We start from the raw sequence: 16,342 nt of genomic DNA on the forward strand, positions 1-16,342 counted from the left end.
TAAAAGCAATTCATAAAATCATGCAGATCTTCATGACAAAAGATGTCCAGCTGGACCTCTGAAAGGAACACATTATCCTGATAATAGTGATGGACCAGGCCATGGTGTGTGTGTGTGTGTGTGTGTGTGTGTGTGTTTGTGCATGTTTGTACACCCTTTCACAACCGTTCAGCACATCTTTTTATCTTTCTGGTCTTTTTATTTCATGCTCCCTGTGTGTTTTTGTGGAATGGAAAAATACAAAAACATGCACTATACTGAGGATAAAAAATAAACCCATATTAAATCATGAATCGATCTTGTGTATGAATACAGTTGCCATATACTGTAAAGCCATTTGAGTCTGTTTATAGGAATCAATTGCAGGCTGCATGATTGCGTTACCTGCATTGAGATTTACTGTTAATATGAACTGACTACACATGATTCACTTACAGCCTCCTCTTGAAGTTAACTATTATTATTTATGTTTTTGTTTATGATTTAGGTAGAGCTTTGGGTTCAAGCACAGCTTGATCCTCATTGACCTTGTCATGTTAAGTATTGGAAGATTAAGAGGCACTGTATCATAGTCAACCAGTTGCTCATGGATGATGTCTTTAAGTAAAGGACAAACAGTGGTAACACATCAAACGCATTAAACTAAACTATGCACAATATACTCCAAAATGCCATATGTCAACTGTTACGTTTTGTAGAATAAAAGTGGTAAAGTAAAATATATTTACCAATAATTCTCCCCCTTACACGTCCACATTTAAAGCAATGTGTGGGCGACACCTAATGGACTAGAAAGGAATGACGTTCATACTCAAGAATTTCAGATCATATTCAGCTCCCTCACAAAGACAAAGGAAGGTAAAGCATTTTTATAACACTGGGACACTGATAAAACACAATAAAATAATACTGTAGAAAATCAATCAATAATAGCCTAACATGTGTGTCTTTTAGCAGAGTTATGGTGGAGAGTTTTACAAAATTCACAACAAACTACAACATATTTAAACTGTTTTAAACTGTTTTTATTACCTTAGGTTATACAATGGCCTAATCTTTAATAAGAATACACTTTGCAGTTTAATTGTTCAAAAAAACAACAACCATACCCTACTCAAAACTATTAACTTACATATGTACAGGTACTTATCAAAAGTTCCCAGGAAAATTCATATTCATCAAGAAACAAAATATATACCAGAGCTGTATTTCTTTTTACTGTCTGAGCATTCTATACATGATAGAGCATACTACATATGCTGGTGGACAGAATATACTTTTTTCTTGTGACGGGATATTATCAAAAGACTACAGAAATATTGTGCATAGCCATAGAGAAATAGATGATCAATAATGGCATATGAAGTCAAAGAGTTAGCTGAAAGTGAACTCATCTCTTATTCTACTGCATCAAATCCATTATCCTGGTGGCATGGTGCAACAGAGGATCAACAAACTACACATATACTTTACATATCACAGTGTGCAAACATACACCAAAGCAGCTGTCACTGCTGTGATTGACAGTGAGTCTGATCACAAGGGTCTGGACACTCGGCCTCTACAGGCAGATGGCTGCTTGGGATGCCTACTGGTGGACGGACTTTTCTTATCGGGCTGAAACTTCGTGGAGATGAACCAGGGGAGTGAGCAGGTGAGTGGACAGGGCGTAGTGGAGGACCTGGAAGGGGTTGTGGGAGAGGCTGTGCCAGTGGAGAGGGGCTGCGGGGGTATCTGCGTGGGGCAGACCAGACGGGCCGCTCAGTTCTGTTGGAGGAGGAAGGACTAGGAAGGACTGGAGCATACATAGCAGGGATACTCATTTGTGATTGGACGGCCACATTGCCCGTACATTCTTCCAAACGCTCCAGAGTCTCCTGAAAGAAGATGAAGAAGAGTTACAATGCCCATCAGCTGTGGTGTAATCTATGATTCTCATTTTAATGAAGCCAGAATTTGTAAATCAACTGACGCCCTATGGGTGGCAATGTTGGTCTGTCAGTCGATTAAACAGGTCCATAAAAATCCTGAAATATCAACAAATTGTTCAATTGCCATGCACCTTTGTAGACAGATGTTGGCCCAAGGAGAATAAATCATAATGACTTTGGTAATCTCTTGACTTCACCTCTAGCACCACCAGCAGCCAGCAGGTTGACATTTCTGGCATTTAGCTCAAAGAACCACTGAGCGTAAGTACAGCCTTACAGAGTCGCTAGCATGGCTTTACACTCTTGTTTCATTGTAAGGCTGTCAATGACATAACAGATTCTGTGTGGATTTCTTTTTTAAATAAAAGAGTGACTTACATCTTCGTTGAGAACATAAAGAGGCATAGGACTCCTTCGACCAAGTGTAGTTGGTTTGGGAACAACATCAACTGCAAAACATTGTATATGTATTTTAGTATTGACATTCTGGCAACAAGCTAACTTTGTAGTGTGTAAAATCATTGGGTCATCATGAGTTTTAAAGGTGAGTTACCATGTAATAAGAAATCTAAAGGTGTTTTACACATTTAAAGGAGATGATTAAATGTAATTGTTGCTCACCATCATGGCCATTTTCACTCTGCTCCAAATAGATGGGAGCTCTTTGGGGGACAGGTCGATGCTTCTTTCTACAGCAGGAAACAAAACACATACAATCCTTGCTGCTAAATGGTAGTTACAAGCTAGGTCGCTGTGTTTATTACTCTCTCACAAAATGTTCAGAGTGTAATGAGACTGTTGAGCTATACTTGGGATTCTAGGCACATCCTCAAGTTCAATATCAAAGCCAATGAGAGAGGGAAGGAGGGAGAGAGAGAGAGAGAGAGAGAGAGAGAGAGAGAGAGAGAGAGAAGAGGGGAAAGAGGGCCAAGAAGAAAAAGTAGCTCTCACTTGGATGGTTTCCAACAAGCGCACACTGTCACCAGGGTGATTAGGAGGAATATTCCCCCGGTGGACAGGATGATGTATAGTGAGCTCCGTCCTAAACCAGGGTGATATACAGAGGTAGACAAGGACACAAAGAAAGAAAGAAGGAAAGAAATAAAGATGGAGAGGTTTGTGTCAATAAAAGCAGGACAATGCAGTTTTGCTTTCACTGAACCACTACCACCTGTACCTTTACTTCACATCTAACTTCAAAGCTTTATCTGCTTTACAAATGTGTTGTATGCAAAACCTCAGTCAGTCCATTGCCATTTTCTCTTTGACAGTGGAAACGTAAAGTTTGCAGGATCAGATGAAGTTATGTCTCCACGGAAACACAATTTTTAATTTGGAACATTCTGTTTTCTTTCAGATAAACTTAGAATGAAATATAGCCAGGATATGCAACATGCAGAACATTTTTTTTTCTTCACATTGCTTGCCAAGTCGTTTGAGTGTGCTGGCATGAATAAGGGGCAGTGAAGTAACACATTAGGGTAGTCACTTTGAGAGTTTATGCAGTGCTGCTATGCACGCAGAGGGAATAGAAAAGAGTGTGAGGGCTTGTCGCTGTCTCTTCATGCAACACATAGTACAGCAATAATGAAGTCAGGATTACTGAGGTCCACTGAGGCAAAGCGTTCTCCCCACCTGCCTTCTTCTTCTGCTCTCTCTTCGTAAATAACTGTCCATTCATTGGATTACACGGCCTCTCCCTCTCTCTCAGCCTGACATGTGGCCCTATGCTGGCGCCCAGTAACAGCCGCTCTGGGCCAACTCTGCTGCACTCAGCCTGGATTTGCACTTTGTTGTAAACAACATTGTTAGCGAGACAGGCATGCATGTGTACGGGTCAGCATGAGATGATAATTGCTTCTGTCAGCAACTGAAAAATGGATGGTTGTTGAACAATGAGCTAAATATGTACAGTGTTTTCATATAGTTTGGAATTTATTAGAGCTAGACATATAAGTACATTTACTTTAGTGCTGTGCTTTTTATGCTTGTGCTTAATATGAGTATTTCTATTTTCACTTCACCAGATTTCAGAGGGAAATATTGCACATTTTACTCCACTGCATTTATCTGACTACTTTAGTTAGTTTGCAGATTTTTCATACAATAATTTTATTCCACAAACATATTATCACCTCATTAAAAATGATTCATCCTTATAGATTCAACTGTGTTAAAACGTTGAAATTAAATCCATCTCAACCAGCTACAACATTAAAAGGCTGCTTACACATTGTTGCATAAGTAACATAATAATACAATATCATGATAATAACACTGACAAGGTCACTCTGCATCTAATTTGACACTTAAATTATTTTGCTGATAATAAGTCTGTACTTTTACTTTTAAGTACAATTTTGAAAGCACAACTTGTTATTTTTACTAAAGTAAAGGATTGGACATTTTTTTTTACTTTACCATCATCTCTTCATCTCTGATGTAAACTTGTAAAACTTGAGATCCTACCGGTGTAACATGCCACCTACTGTAGACAGTGAGCCTGACAGGCATGCTCTTCATGCTGCTGATGAGGTTCTCCACTGTGCAGGCGTAAATGTCATCGTCTGACATCACAACGCGTGAGATGGTCAGCACCTTTTGGTCAAGTGAAAGCTGCAGACGTGTGTCATTGGTCAGCACCTTGCCTCCCTTCAGCCAACCGTAGATGGGCTTTGTGCCGTTATCGTGGGAACAGTGGAGGTTAAAGTGCTCGCTGTACTCCAGGACAGACGAGGCCATCATCTGGATGTAAGGTTTGGACACGGGGACTGAGGAGGGTGACAGGACAAAGACACAGCAGGGCTTGGGATTGAATATTCAAAGATATGAGAGAGTGGTTGACCTCTAGCTATACAACATCATGACACGATACGGCAATTGCTCTGTATCGTGCTCGGAATAACTAAAATCCTGCATTGCAATTACACTCTCTAGGGCAAGATAACGTATTTTCAACTTGCATTGATATGTGTGAACGAGGCTCATTCTGCATACCATCCACAGTGAGCTCAATGTAGCGCTCTCCAGTGAAGGTGTCATCTGTGATGGAGATCTCGACTTCGTACGCCCCTTCGTCTGACAGCTGCAGGTTGTGAAGCAGCAGTGACCCGTTCTCAAACACCAGGATACGGTTGCGGTACTCTGGCCTCAGGTTCCCTATGATGTCTGTTCCTATGGACTGCACAACAGTGATAGGTTTCTCTTTGTCCCTTTTTAACTGCCACTTAATCACAGGCTTGTCCAAGCTGCTGCTGGAGTAGCTGACTGACAAGAGGGCCTCTCTGCCCACCGTGCCCCTCACCACCTGGGTTTGGCTGGTCACATTCACCCCTGACACCTCACCTGGACAAAAAGACAAAGAGATGGTAGTGAGGTCTTGAAAAGAGAAGAAAAAAGGGCTTGTTTGGGGACACAGAGTACCAGCGAGCAAGGATCAGACAAATCACCAGAGTTAAACAGCAGAGGACACATTAATTACTGCAACACTAATTACTACCATTACTATAAGAACAGCCATAAATGAATCTGAGCAGCAAAGAAGCATGGATACAATGACCCTGTACAATAACAAAGAGCATTTACACAGTGTAAGTACAACATTAAGGAACTTAACTCCTAATTCTTTGACTTAATAGCTTCCACCACTGTTGTATTACAGAATGTAATAAAGTCTGTACTTTTTACTCCATCTATTTGTTTTCTCTTGTTCATTTCCAGTATTGACTTTATCTGCAAAACATTTTGTACAACTAAGCCCAAAATTTGTCACATATTTGTTGTTCCAAACTTTGAACTCCCCGTCAGTGTGTTATTTTAACTGTTTTAAATAGTCAAACCACTTAAAGCATCAAAATACATCTTACGTACTGATGCATCCATGATGTTACAAGTAAATCTTATTTTATTGTTAATTGCTAATTTACTTTACCGGTCATTTTTTGACAAAAATCATCACACTCACGACACAATGCAAAGATGCAAGAGGATCTAAAACATGTGGAAAACTCTGCACACCTAGGTCCAATGTAAGCATCCAATTTTTAAATCTAATTTTGAATGAACACTTGCTTTCAACCTGCATTGAAATTAAAAAAAGAAGAGAGTAACAGTCCACTGAAACACTGCTTTTCCAGGAATTTTTCCACCACTGCTGAAAACTTAATATTAAATATCACTCTCTATGTAGAATCCACTTTTTAACCATTTTTACATTCCATGCTACTGATTTGAATGGTTTAATAAGTGTCATTAGGTGTACATTTGAATGAAACAACTGATTTCATTACATCCATAAAAAAAATACTTGTTGGATGTAAGCAATAAAACATTTAATACAATTCAGACTTTGTGTATAACTTGACACTGTAACAAAAGGCCATCATTCTATAGAACTTTGGCCAAAATCTTTTCTTCTTGGTTGCAGACTTGTACTCATGTGCACGCACGTTGCTTTTCACTAATCACTGATCTGTTTCCCAGAAACTCCCCCCAGGAATTCCTCATGACCCCTCGTAGTGAACAACTAATACTCTAATTTTGATTTGTGTTCCCCAATTATCCTCCACCTCCCATCGGGGTACAGGGATAAGGTATTACAGTGTGAGCCACATTTCATCTTTTATAAAAGAGCCCTGTCTTGGAAACCAAGCACTGCAAAGCTATTATGTTCACAGTGGAGGTTCCTATAACTCAGCTGTGGCTGGACACACGGAGGTCTAAACATTGGCTGCGGGCCTGCGAGGGGCATCCCACTGTTAGGCCTCAGTGATGGAAAGATCAACCTAGAAGAGAGGGAGGAGACAGAGAGTCTGCACTGTTCACTATTCTTCGCAGTGAGGCAGTTAGCAGGGCATCGCCTCATTGCCGTGGTAACCATTTGGTCCGCCTGACAGGGGTTGCTAAGGCGATAAGACAAAGGGCATGATTGTTGGAACTAGTTTCCTCCCTTGAAAAGAGTGAGAGAGCGCTAGAGAGGGAGAGAAAGAGAGTGAGTCTTTGTCACTGGTGAAGTTGGAGATAGACACTGGATCCAGTGATTCTACCAAAACTGACCTGGTTGGGTAAACTGTGTACATGGTACGGTCATGAAATTAAATCACCACATTTTTAAACCAAAATCACCACATGCTAAACTTCTGCCATCGCTTTACCCCTAAAACGGACTCATCTAACGCTTCCCACACTCACCAGCTCTGCACAAAACTTGATATCATCACACTTAACCTACACGTCCCCTTCTTACACACCTACAATGGACACTCCAGGCTCCTTTGAGCTTGGGATGAGGGCCCGATAGCGAGCACCACCCATGAACGAATCCATTGTGTTGCCAATCCGTGGAACACAAGGACAAAAAAAAAATAATTGTGACTAACTTAACCTGGATTAACTTCACTTCAAATAAAGCAAGAATTTGAGTTTTGATCTTGACACAATGAAAGTAACCAAAAGACAATTCAAAAATAATTTAATTTAAATGATAATTACTAAGCCCAGTCAGGTTTTTCTTTCAGAATATAACAAGTTGATTTAAATACATTTGATTTGTTATCATCTGAAAGATAGCAGAGTGTCAGGGAGATTTTTTACCCTCTAATCTCTGGACAGCCTAACAAATGTTTGAGCTTACCTGTGAAGAGAAGGAGGAGGAGGCCAACGAGCGTCAGTAGCGGAGGAATGTCAGTAAAACTGTCGCCTGTAGAGGAGGTCTTCCTCTCCACCTTCATCTTGTGTCCTGGGCAGAGTCTTTCTCCCACTTAGTGAGCATGGTTTATCCACCCTGGGCACGTCTCTGCGGCTCAACACTCTCCACTGCCTGCCTGCCTGCAACGCTGGCCTCTGCCTGGTCCCACTGAGCCCCACTCTCCTCACAGCACCCCAGTCACAGCCAACAACAGCCAACTGTGTGTGTGTGTGTGTGTGTGTGTGTGTGTATGTGTGTGTGTGTGTGTGTGTGTGTGTGTATGTTTGTGTGAGACAGAGACATCGTGTAGATAAACTCCTCTCTTCTACTCCAAGTTGCCCTTTCAGAAAGGAGCTCAAAAGAAATAGTGTTTGCTTTTTTATGCAGTTATTTATCTTTTATTTTTCTAAAGCTTTGTGTAACAAAACAAGTGCTTTTTTATTACATAGTAAGTAAACCATTAAGGGGTTAAATTCAATATTGAGTTCAGCTACTTTGCAAGAATTCCTGCTGGGGAGAACTACTGTACTTCAGCTCTAAGAGGAGCCCACTTAAAGCTCTGAAATGTCTGAGTTTGAAAAACAACTCACTTCCCCCCTCTTTGGCCCACTTTTGTCACATTGTGCAAACTCCTGTCTGGACTGGAGCCTCACAATAAACTCACAATTTGTCAGTGGGCAACCAACCCTGCTGTTAATGACCCACACACAAGCACATGAAGCATTTTGCTGATAGCTGCCACAGTGTCTGTCAGGTGTATGATCCATGGTGCTATACCTGGAGGTGAGAGCTACATAATAATGAAAAGAAGAAATAAAGGAAACCAATGCAAAGATGGCTTTGTACCTACTTTGTCCTCTAGGTGGTACAAGTGCTACATTCAGCCAGTGAACTGAAGGAGGCAATGCTTTCAGAAAAACTGCCATCAGCGGTGTCGGCCAGGATTTGACATTAAAGGCTTACATTATGGCTTGCAATACATCAGGTGCTTTATGACAATAAAAAACAGCGTCTCAGTACAAGCCAAAATTCAATAGTTTTAATTAACTCTGGACCACCAATCTAACTTATAGTTCGAATTTCTTGTAAACTGGACTGTTGCCTTCAGACATGATGTCATGTAGAAAATCCCACATCAGTCATTTTCCACTGTTTTTTGAAGATTAAGGCTTGCATGCATTGTTGACTCAATTGCATAATAAATCATCTCTCCCACTTAAGGAAAACAGTCTTTTGTCTTGAGTTTTTTTTTTTTTTTTTTTGACTATTTAGTTTGACAACAAAGGGAGGTTTTATGCAGAGGAGGAAGCATGGTAGATAGAAAGCTCCAGGAATGTGGGAACAGATGCTGTTCACCACCACTCTCCCAAGCCTCAGACTTCTGTGTAGTGGGCCATCAAAGCCAAACCTCTCCCCTCCACCTCTGCCCTCGATAAAAGCAGCACCTCCCTCTTCCTCTCATCTTCTAACACACTTTAAATCAAGGAGGACTCTCTCCACTCAATACAGAGAGCGCGAGCACAGAAGGGGCCTGTGAGTCTCAGGCAGTTTGGGCGCTCGTGTTACGACAGAAACCATTCACCATCATGTTTAGTCCAACAAGACTGATGTCATCCTGTGTGACTCAGACATACAGATTTGACAAAATGTATCTTTACAATGTGAAGCACCATAATATCACATCTTTTGACTGTGACTTATAATTGGTGGTAATACATCAGTTTATGCAGCTGTGGCATTAACGCTCTCTCATTAGCGCTAAGTTGTGTAACCTACTTGGTATTAATGATAGTGTGTCTCTTAAGATGGCGATGCCAGTCTCATAACCCCTGAAAAGCAGCGCCCCCTGCTGTTTGCCGTGGCTTATTCATCTCTAATTATCACACAGGAGACCAGAAAGATCTTTTCTCTCTGGCAAGCTGTCTGAGAAAGAGCACAAACCAACCAAGCAGATCTTTCACATGATCTACTCCTAAAATAGACCATGTAACATGCTGTAAATGGGACAGAACTATTATTATTATCATCTGCTTCACCGTGGCAAGTTTAAGGCTACCATGCGCTTTACAAACTCACACGTGCTCACATGACTCACATGAGGATCTGTTAAGACCCTGACCAAGTAGGATTTTCATGTATTTCTTTCTGGATACCTGTCTTCGCCTTCACTCTCAGAATTCAATTCAAAGCACAAAGTGGGTGTTGCACTATGTTTTGAGGTGTGCACATTATTGATTGTTCATCCCCAGTAATTAAAGAGACAAGAGAACGTGGCCATGGCACCTCTGGGACTGAGTAGGAGAAAAGAGAGAATCGGTCTGCGTAAAACCCATAGAGGATGTTTATGAGAGCATGGCGGAGGAGGAATGTCAGGCTGAGAAGGAAGTGGCTTTGCAAAACCACTGAGAGAGGGACTCATGCTAGTTGTCGTACCTACAACTTGTGACACAATCAACAACGCCTGTGTCTGTGTGTGTTTGTGCACGAGAGAGCTTATGAGTGACTTGAGTGGGATCTGCATACGAAAGTATTGGGTTGTGTTTTTCCTGTGTGAGAATGCATGTGCAGTTTGAGTTTCTGCTGAGTGCTGTATGGCTCAGATGTGTGTAGGTGGGCTGAGTGGGAGCACTGGGAGACTGAAGATGCTCTAGTCTGTTTCTCATCAAGTGAGCAAGACTGCCTGGCCAAATGAAGCAAACATTGTGTTGTTCTTTTGTGACTTAACAGCCTTATTGCAATAGGTAGACCATGAAGAAATATTGCAAAAATACCGAACAGTTGCACACATCACTCAGTGGTGTAGCTGTTTAGAACAATGCACTTGTTGATAGGATGGAAACATTTTATATCTTAATGCATCAAAGCTCGGCAACGACGAACAATGTAATTATTCAAATGGTTCTGTCTAATAGCTATTATTATCATCAGTAAAAAAAACAATTAATTTGTCTTGTTTAATTGACAGTTGTAGAATGAGAAATGCACAGTTTTATGTTATAAATTATTCACAAGATTCCTTGCGCTAGAGAGCAAAACATGAGACAAAAAAATTGCTTCTGCTTCATGGAACCTGCTCTCTCCAATTAGCAGCCCTGCTTATGTTGACAAATGAAAAGTGAGACACTTTGGCTGCTGTAATGAACACAAATCTCAATTTTACTGTTGAAGAATAGAGATGGAGGTGACATATTACATAAAAGGTACTGTTTCAAACAAATACTGAACCTGAATTAATGAAGTTTAAAACAGACATTTCACCGTATATTTAAGGTGGATTTATTTATGTAATGACATGACTCCACAGCAAAGTTCAGCAAGGTACTATTAAATTAGTTTTAAAGAACGACGGCTCGGCAGACTTTGATAATGGAATTTCACACACCTGATTTAACATATGTCAAACAAGTCAAACCCACCAACACAACAAAAGAGCATATGAAGCAATGTCTCATAAAGTAAAGCTATACCAAATGCGTCTGGAAAAAAAGTGTAATTACTGCATGCTTACTGTTCTGGAAGATCAGATTTATAGAAAATGCTTGAAAAGGTGAAAGGAGAACCTTCTTATCCTTTGAAAAAGATAATGGAGGCAACTGCAATCTGAATAACGTAACTTAGAATAAATAGAACATTCATAGCTACTTCTCTTTTGATGTTTTAATTATTTATGTAAGCAAGTCAAATAGGTAAATGATAGTCAAGTTACAAGCATATTGTAAACAATGCAAAATAACAAATAATTTAAGCCACTACATACGCAAAGTCTAATTCTGATGCATACAAGGTTTATACACAGATGGTATGAACTGATCCATCCAAAAAAAGCCCTGTTTAGCATTTAGAGGACATTCATTTTCACATTCACAGATCATCATCTAAAAACTAGCACACTACCAGAAGTTTCACAAGTACATGCAGTGAGTTGCAAACTCTGGGTCAATGACATCCGTACTGATGAGGCTGCTGAAGAAGCAGAGAAGGAGTGTTAAAGTTCACAAAATTCACATAACACACCCTTAAAACTGTCGGTTCATTTTCTACTGCTAATGTGTGTTGAAAAAGAAAATGACTTCTGGGGTAAAAAGGTGTGCCTGAAAGCCAGCCCAGCCAGCTTACGCCAGCCATCCCTCGCTACCTTGCTTCGCCTCTTTCTCTTCATCCAGGTCAGAACAGGGGCGTCACTGCTCTGGCACAGATGTGTCGTCTCTCTCTACTGCCCCCGATCCTCCTGTCTCTAAAAACAGAAACAGGCAAGGCGTAGTTAAACAGTGCGTAGCCTGGAAAGAACAGTTTCTGTATATACGCTCTTATCGTCAAGCTTAGAGACTCCAGTGCATAGCCACAAACTGTAAGGTTGTGGGTGGATCTAATATAAAAAACACACTTGAAGAAAACTTTATATTGAGTTGCTACTTAAGGACAATTAATTCTCAAAGGAGATGAAACTGACATTTTAAAGTATTTTGCAATGCTGACATGACCTAAGCTAAAAAAAACCCAATTCTGTTGTGAAAAGGGGGTCTCCCCCAACGGGAGGGAATGCATGGTACCAGTCCGACAGGTCCATTAATTTTGCTTGGCTCCCTGAAGCATATACTGTACCTAATGCACCTGGAGCTATAAATACATCTCCTATAAAGGATGCAAGGCAGCCAAAAACTGGGTTAGGGAGAATCACTGACGAGCATCCCTTGTGTCAGCCACATCCCCAAAGAAAAGGCTGCTTTGTCTTAGAGACAAAGGTGAACTTTTGAGGGCTGGGGAACTAAAGCTCTGTCTACTTCTCAAAAGAAACTATCTGGCGAAGCAGAATCTGATTTGAGTGGATATCTGATGTAAATATGTGGAGTTCTGAGTAAAATGTTATACTGTTTAATACTATGAGAACTTTGTCTCCTTTTCTCCTTCTCAGAGAAAAAAATAAAACATAAAATCTAATCAAAGTGCAACTTTTGCTTGTGTGGAAACAGTAGATGCCCTCAGGGGAAAACAGCAAATCATTTTTGGACTAAAAACTGAATTCTGAAACCATGTTCTTGTTCACAGTTGCATAAAATACAAACTAGGAAAACATGTTTACCATCGAGAGAATGTAACTTTCCAGGTCAACTGAACTCTGACAAGCGTCTTTCCTCTCTAGCGCTTTAACAGCACATGCACGAGCAGATACATTATTAACCGGATAATTAATTGAAAGATTCAATCGTCTGTTGCTGGAGACCCTATGTGGTAAGTAAATGAGTCACACACTTATGTATTGCATTAATCACACATAGGATAACCCATAAGGGGCTCTAATGGGTGTGTTTCATTACTTATAGCTTTTAAATGGTTTCTTCTCCAGTGTGTATGATAGTTAATTATGTTATGTTCTTGCATGATGCGTTTGGCTCGGAGAAAAGCTTATAGTCACAACATTTTTCTCCTAACATCTTAAAATGTGACACCTAAAGAGGTCTAATGCTAGTCAACCAACAACATGCAGAACATACTATGTTATCCTATTTTGCTTATATATATGATCTTAAATTGTTTTTACTCTAAGTCTGTTTACAGTCAAACGAGCAACTTATGCTCTCCCTTACTTACCTTTCGTCACCTACTGTAGTTACAGCTCCCGATGCGAGCCTCTGTTATCGTCCTTACAGTCACTAGCCATAATGCCCTCTTTCACGGCATTATGTGACCTAGTCTTATCCCATGGTTCTACACCACTGACCTGTGTCCCCCTTGCTGCTGTTGAGCACATCCCCAGTGCTGCTCACCTCCTCCCCTTCCGCTTTGTCCTCCGGCTTCATCTTCTTACGGGTCATGTGCCCACGGAACCCAGCCTGGATCTTTGCAGCAGCCCGGTTGGCCTCGGGGTCATCCAGGGGGATGTCCATGATGTCCTCCTCCTCCTGGGGCCGGCTGCACTCGTCCTGCAGAGAGGACCAGAAAGTGTTAGTCTGTCACAGAAGGGTGGCATATTACATGACCATATGAAGTGTTTTTTTTGTCCTGGAAAATTGGTGTAAGAATATATCCCTCAACAGATTGCGATACCGTGTAATGTTAACTGTATTCACTACAGCACGATCTTTTAGACAGTGAAGGGATGTGTGCTTGTTGCCAAGTGGCTCACCCTATTACATGACTTCAACAGGGCTCTCAGGAGGTCACTAGCCCACATCGCCTCCTTATTTCTCTCCCCTTCTCCTCTTGTCATATAATAAATTGATGTTTGAGTCAGCCTATTTCATAATGAATCATTATCTGCTGTCTTTTTCTTTTTTCACCATGGAAAAGGTTTTTTTAAAAAGCCCAAAAAAAGAGCAGACATATGGATTCCCAAACTGAGCGACAGTCAATGATTATAAGATCATTGATCATTGTATGTTACACAAAATAATGCAATTAGTATTTTATGATTTATTTAATGCTAATACTTCTTTTCTTTAATTGCATTCACTGCAACCTGGGCCGAAAAAGGATGAGCCAGCGAAAATGCTACTGTAGTTAACACCAGCGGCTCATTCAGCGACTGAAAGTACATCATCTAATGTCCTAAAGGAAACATAAGAGTGGGCGGAAGAGAATTTCTGGCTTGTCATAAAGTGTCAGCGAAATAGCACCAAGGCTGTTGACAAGTTATGTAAACACCAATTAAAATTCTATGGTGAACACATTTCAGTTACACACCATGCTTTGCTTATAGAAACAGATTGTCATTTCACACAAAGGCAACCCACAGAACGAGCCTACCGTCATCCCACTGCCTGCAGTGCATCATGTCTCCAGTGAAACCCCTCCAGTGTAGGAGTTTGACCACCCACCTGTTCAGCCAGCATTCATTAGCCTCTCTGTCTGACTGCTCACTGAGCAGCCACAATCCAGCTTTTGTGCAGCAGCATTGATGCAGGTTTGCTGAAATGGATTTTGCTGGCTACACACCTTGTCGGGGGTCTTATCATTTTTCATTTCCTCAGGGTCCTTAGGGTCCTGACACAAATTGATTTGAAATATTCTGAGGCGAATGTCATTATCCACTTATGATGAAAAAAGTTTGAAAACTGTGTAAAATATGACTTTATGTGATCAAATCTGTGAACAACTTAAAAACATAATTATTCCAATGGTGAACATAATATATTTGAAATAAGGAAAATAAACACACATGGCAGTATGCCGTTTAAGGGCAAACAAACGCTCGTCAATACAATCAGCAACTAAACTGCAGTACCCAATTAACCAAACTGATTAGTGGTTTAAAAAAAAGGATCATCATAAAGTTAATCTGAAGCTTCTACTTACATTGTGACAGTCCATGTCTTACTCTCAGAGATGATTTCAGTCTTCAGGTGAGCTGACCTAGTATGACTTGTATTCTACGAATTCTACGTGGACCAAGCAAAGCTCCCTTTAAATGAGTCTCCGGTATAATACAGATGCCTCACTGGCTCTTACTAACAATCACTGTATGTTCAGTAACACCCGCTCATGCACAGAGTGAGAGAGAGAGAGACATACAGTCAGAGAGAGAGGAAAGAGAGAAAGAGGGAGGGAGGGAAAGAGAGACCTCCTACAAACATGACAGCATGTGTTCCATCTTTTCAGTCCCATTAAGGCTGCTGACCTACTGTGTTCGCGATAACATTCACCGAGCACAGCCGGAAGAATCCACGAAAGTAACTGAAACTAAATACGTAGACTTGATTTAAAGTTCGACAGTTTTGACACAAGTGAAACAGATGAGTTATAGTCTGTCGGATATAAATTGTGAAACCACAAAGTGACTACCACATGCACTGAGCATCTCAAAAATTCACAAGTTTCAGTGTTACAACAACAAACTCCACAAATAAAAACAGATGACCAACATAGAAATACTATGTAAAAGCCAGATGGTCATAAAACAATGATTGCTGACTTTCAAATTCTACTAATAGAGTGAAAATAAAACAGTGTAAGCATCTTGGGCTGTTTTACACTAGGAGGTGTTATAAATTTATTAGAGGCAGAGTGCGCTAACAACCCTCTCCATCCCTCTGATCCCAGCTGGTATGGCCGCCCACACTCTTCTGCCAGCCTCAGAGACAAGACGGAGAGAGAGAGAGAAACAGAAAACATCCATTTATCTGAATTATATATCTGACACACAACACTCTCCTGCTGGTTTACTAACCAGTCATACAATATGCTAAGTTATCCTCACACCTAATTTCACAAAGCTGACGTGCTTTATAGATCAATTCGCTGTTAATTTGAGGGAACAATAACTACTGTGTGATGAAATTTACTGTCATCAATCATGGCAGGATATAATAATTAATATATCTAACACGGTATTTGTTGTCCTATGCTGAGAGAACAGGAACAATAGAAAAGACAAGACAAGGCATCTGACATGCTACAGCTTGGTGACTGGATGGATAGATGGATGGAAGGATGGAAGGATAGGTAGATAGATAGATAGATAGTTAGATAGATAGATAGATAGATAGATAGATAGATAGATAGATACTTTATAGATGGCCTATATATTGTACAGTTTTGTGGTAGCTTTGTTTCAGTAGAAATAACTTCTGCCACTAAGCAAGAGTATATAAAACAGCACTCTACCGTGTGCAAAAATACAGAAAGTGCTGTTTTACTGTTTAATCACTCATTAAAAAAAACTGCCAATAAAGGTAGATTACTGAGATAGTGCCTAGCAACTATCAGCATCACCATCTCCTATTAATTC

The 16,342-nt window shown here is 40.5% G+C and overlaps 2 protein-coding genes across 5 annotated transcripts; both read right to left on the minus strand.

Annotated features, from left to right (window-relative positions):
• Positions 1 to 965: 965 nt before the first annotated feature.
• On the minus strand, positions 966 to 7,795 carry hepacama (hepatic and glial cell adhesion molecule a). Its single transcript, XM_068710786.1, has 7 exons — positions 7,564 to 7,795; positions 4,929 to 5,276; positions 4,421 to 4,702; positions 2,883 to 2,973; positions 2,553 to 2,620; positions 2,310 to 2,380; positions 966 to 1,877 (listed from the first exon to the last, which is right to left on the minus strand). Exons 1-7 carry the CDS (start codon positions 7,658 to 7,660, stop codon positions 1,509 to 1,511), a joined length of 1,326 nt encoding a protein of 441 aa, XP_068566887.1. The 5' UTR covers positions 7,661 to 7,795; the 3' UTR covers positions 966 to 1,508.
• A 2,960-nt stretch (positions 7,796 to 10,755) lies between these two features.
• Positions 10,756 to 15,119, minus strand: LOC137872553 (neurogranin-like). 4 transcript variants are annotated; one of them, XM_068710831.1, is made up of 4 exons: positions 14,551 to 14,885; positions 13,337 to 13,538; positions 11,753 to 11,851; positions 10,756 to 11,580 (listed from the first exon to the last, which is right to left on the minus strand). In XM_068710831.1, exons 1-3 carry the CDS (start codon positions 14,575 to 14,577, stop codon positions 11,796 to 11,798), a joined length of 285 nt encoding a protein of 94 aa, XP_068566932.1. In that variant the 5' UTR covers positions 14,578 to 14,885; the 3' UTR covers positions 10,756 to 11,580; positions 11,753 to 11,795. The 4 variants fall into 4 exon arrangements, with proteins under 4 accessions (XP_068566932.1, XP_068566939.1, XP_068566923.1 ...); XM_068710838.1 differs by lacking the exon at positions 14,551 to 14,885 and adding an exon at positions 14,911 to 15,119 and having other exon boundaries at positions 10,756 to 11,851; XM_068710822.1 differs by having other exon boundaries at positions 10,756 to 11,851; positions 14,551 to 14,880.
• Between the last annotated feature and the right edge of the window lie 1,223 nt (positions 15,120 to 16,342).

This window comes from Cebidichthys violaceus, unplaced genomic scaffold, assembly GCF_023349555.1.
Source record: "Cebidichthys violaceus isolate CVI_PGR_0920_01 unplaced genomic scaffold, fCebVio1.0.p SCAF_1, whole genome shotgun sequence".
Taxonomy (NCBI): domain Eukaryota; kingdom Metazoa; phylum Chordata; class Actinopteri; order Perciformes; family Stichaeidae; genus Cebidichthys; species Cebidichthys violaceus.

Coding starts and splice junctions, on each gene's coding strand:
- hepacama (XM_068710786.1), bottom strand. CDS start 7,660: ATGAAGGTGGAGAGGAAGACCTCCTCTACAGGCGACAGTTTTACTGAC. Junction 5,277..7,563: donor CCTCCTCCTTCTCTTCACAG/GTAAGCTCAAAC, acceptor CTTTTTGTCCAG/GTGAGGTGTCAGGGGTGAAT. Junction 1,878..2,309: donor TTTATGTTCTCAACGAAGAT/GTAAGTCACTCT, acceptor ATCTTCTTTCAG/GAGACTCTGGAGCGTTTGGA.
- LOC137872553 (XM_068710831.1), bottom strand. CDS start 14,577: ATGAAAAATGATAAGACCCCCGACAAG. Junction 13,539..14,550: donor ATGATAAGACCCCCGACAAG/GTGTGTAGCCAG, acceptor TCCTCTCTGCAG/GACGAGTGCAGCCGGCCCCA. Junction 11,852..13,336: donor CAGCAGCAAGGGGGACACAG/GTCAGTGGTGTA, acceptor TTCTGTTTTTAG/AGACAGGAGGATCGGGGGCA.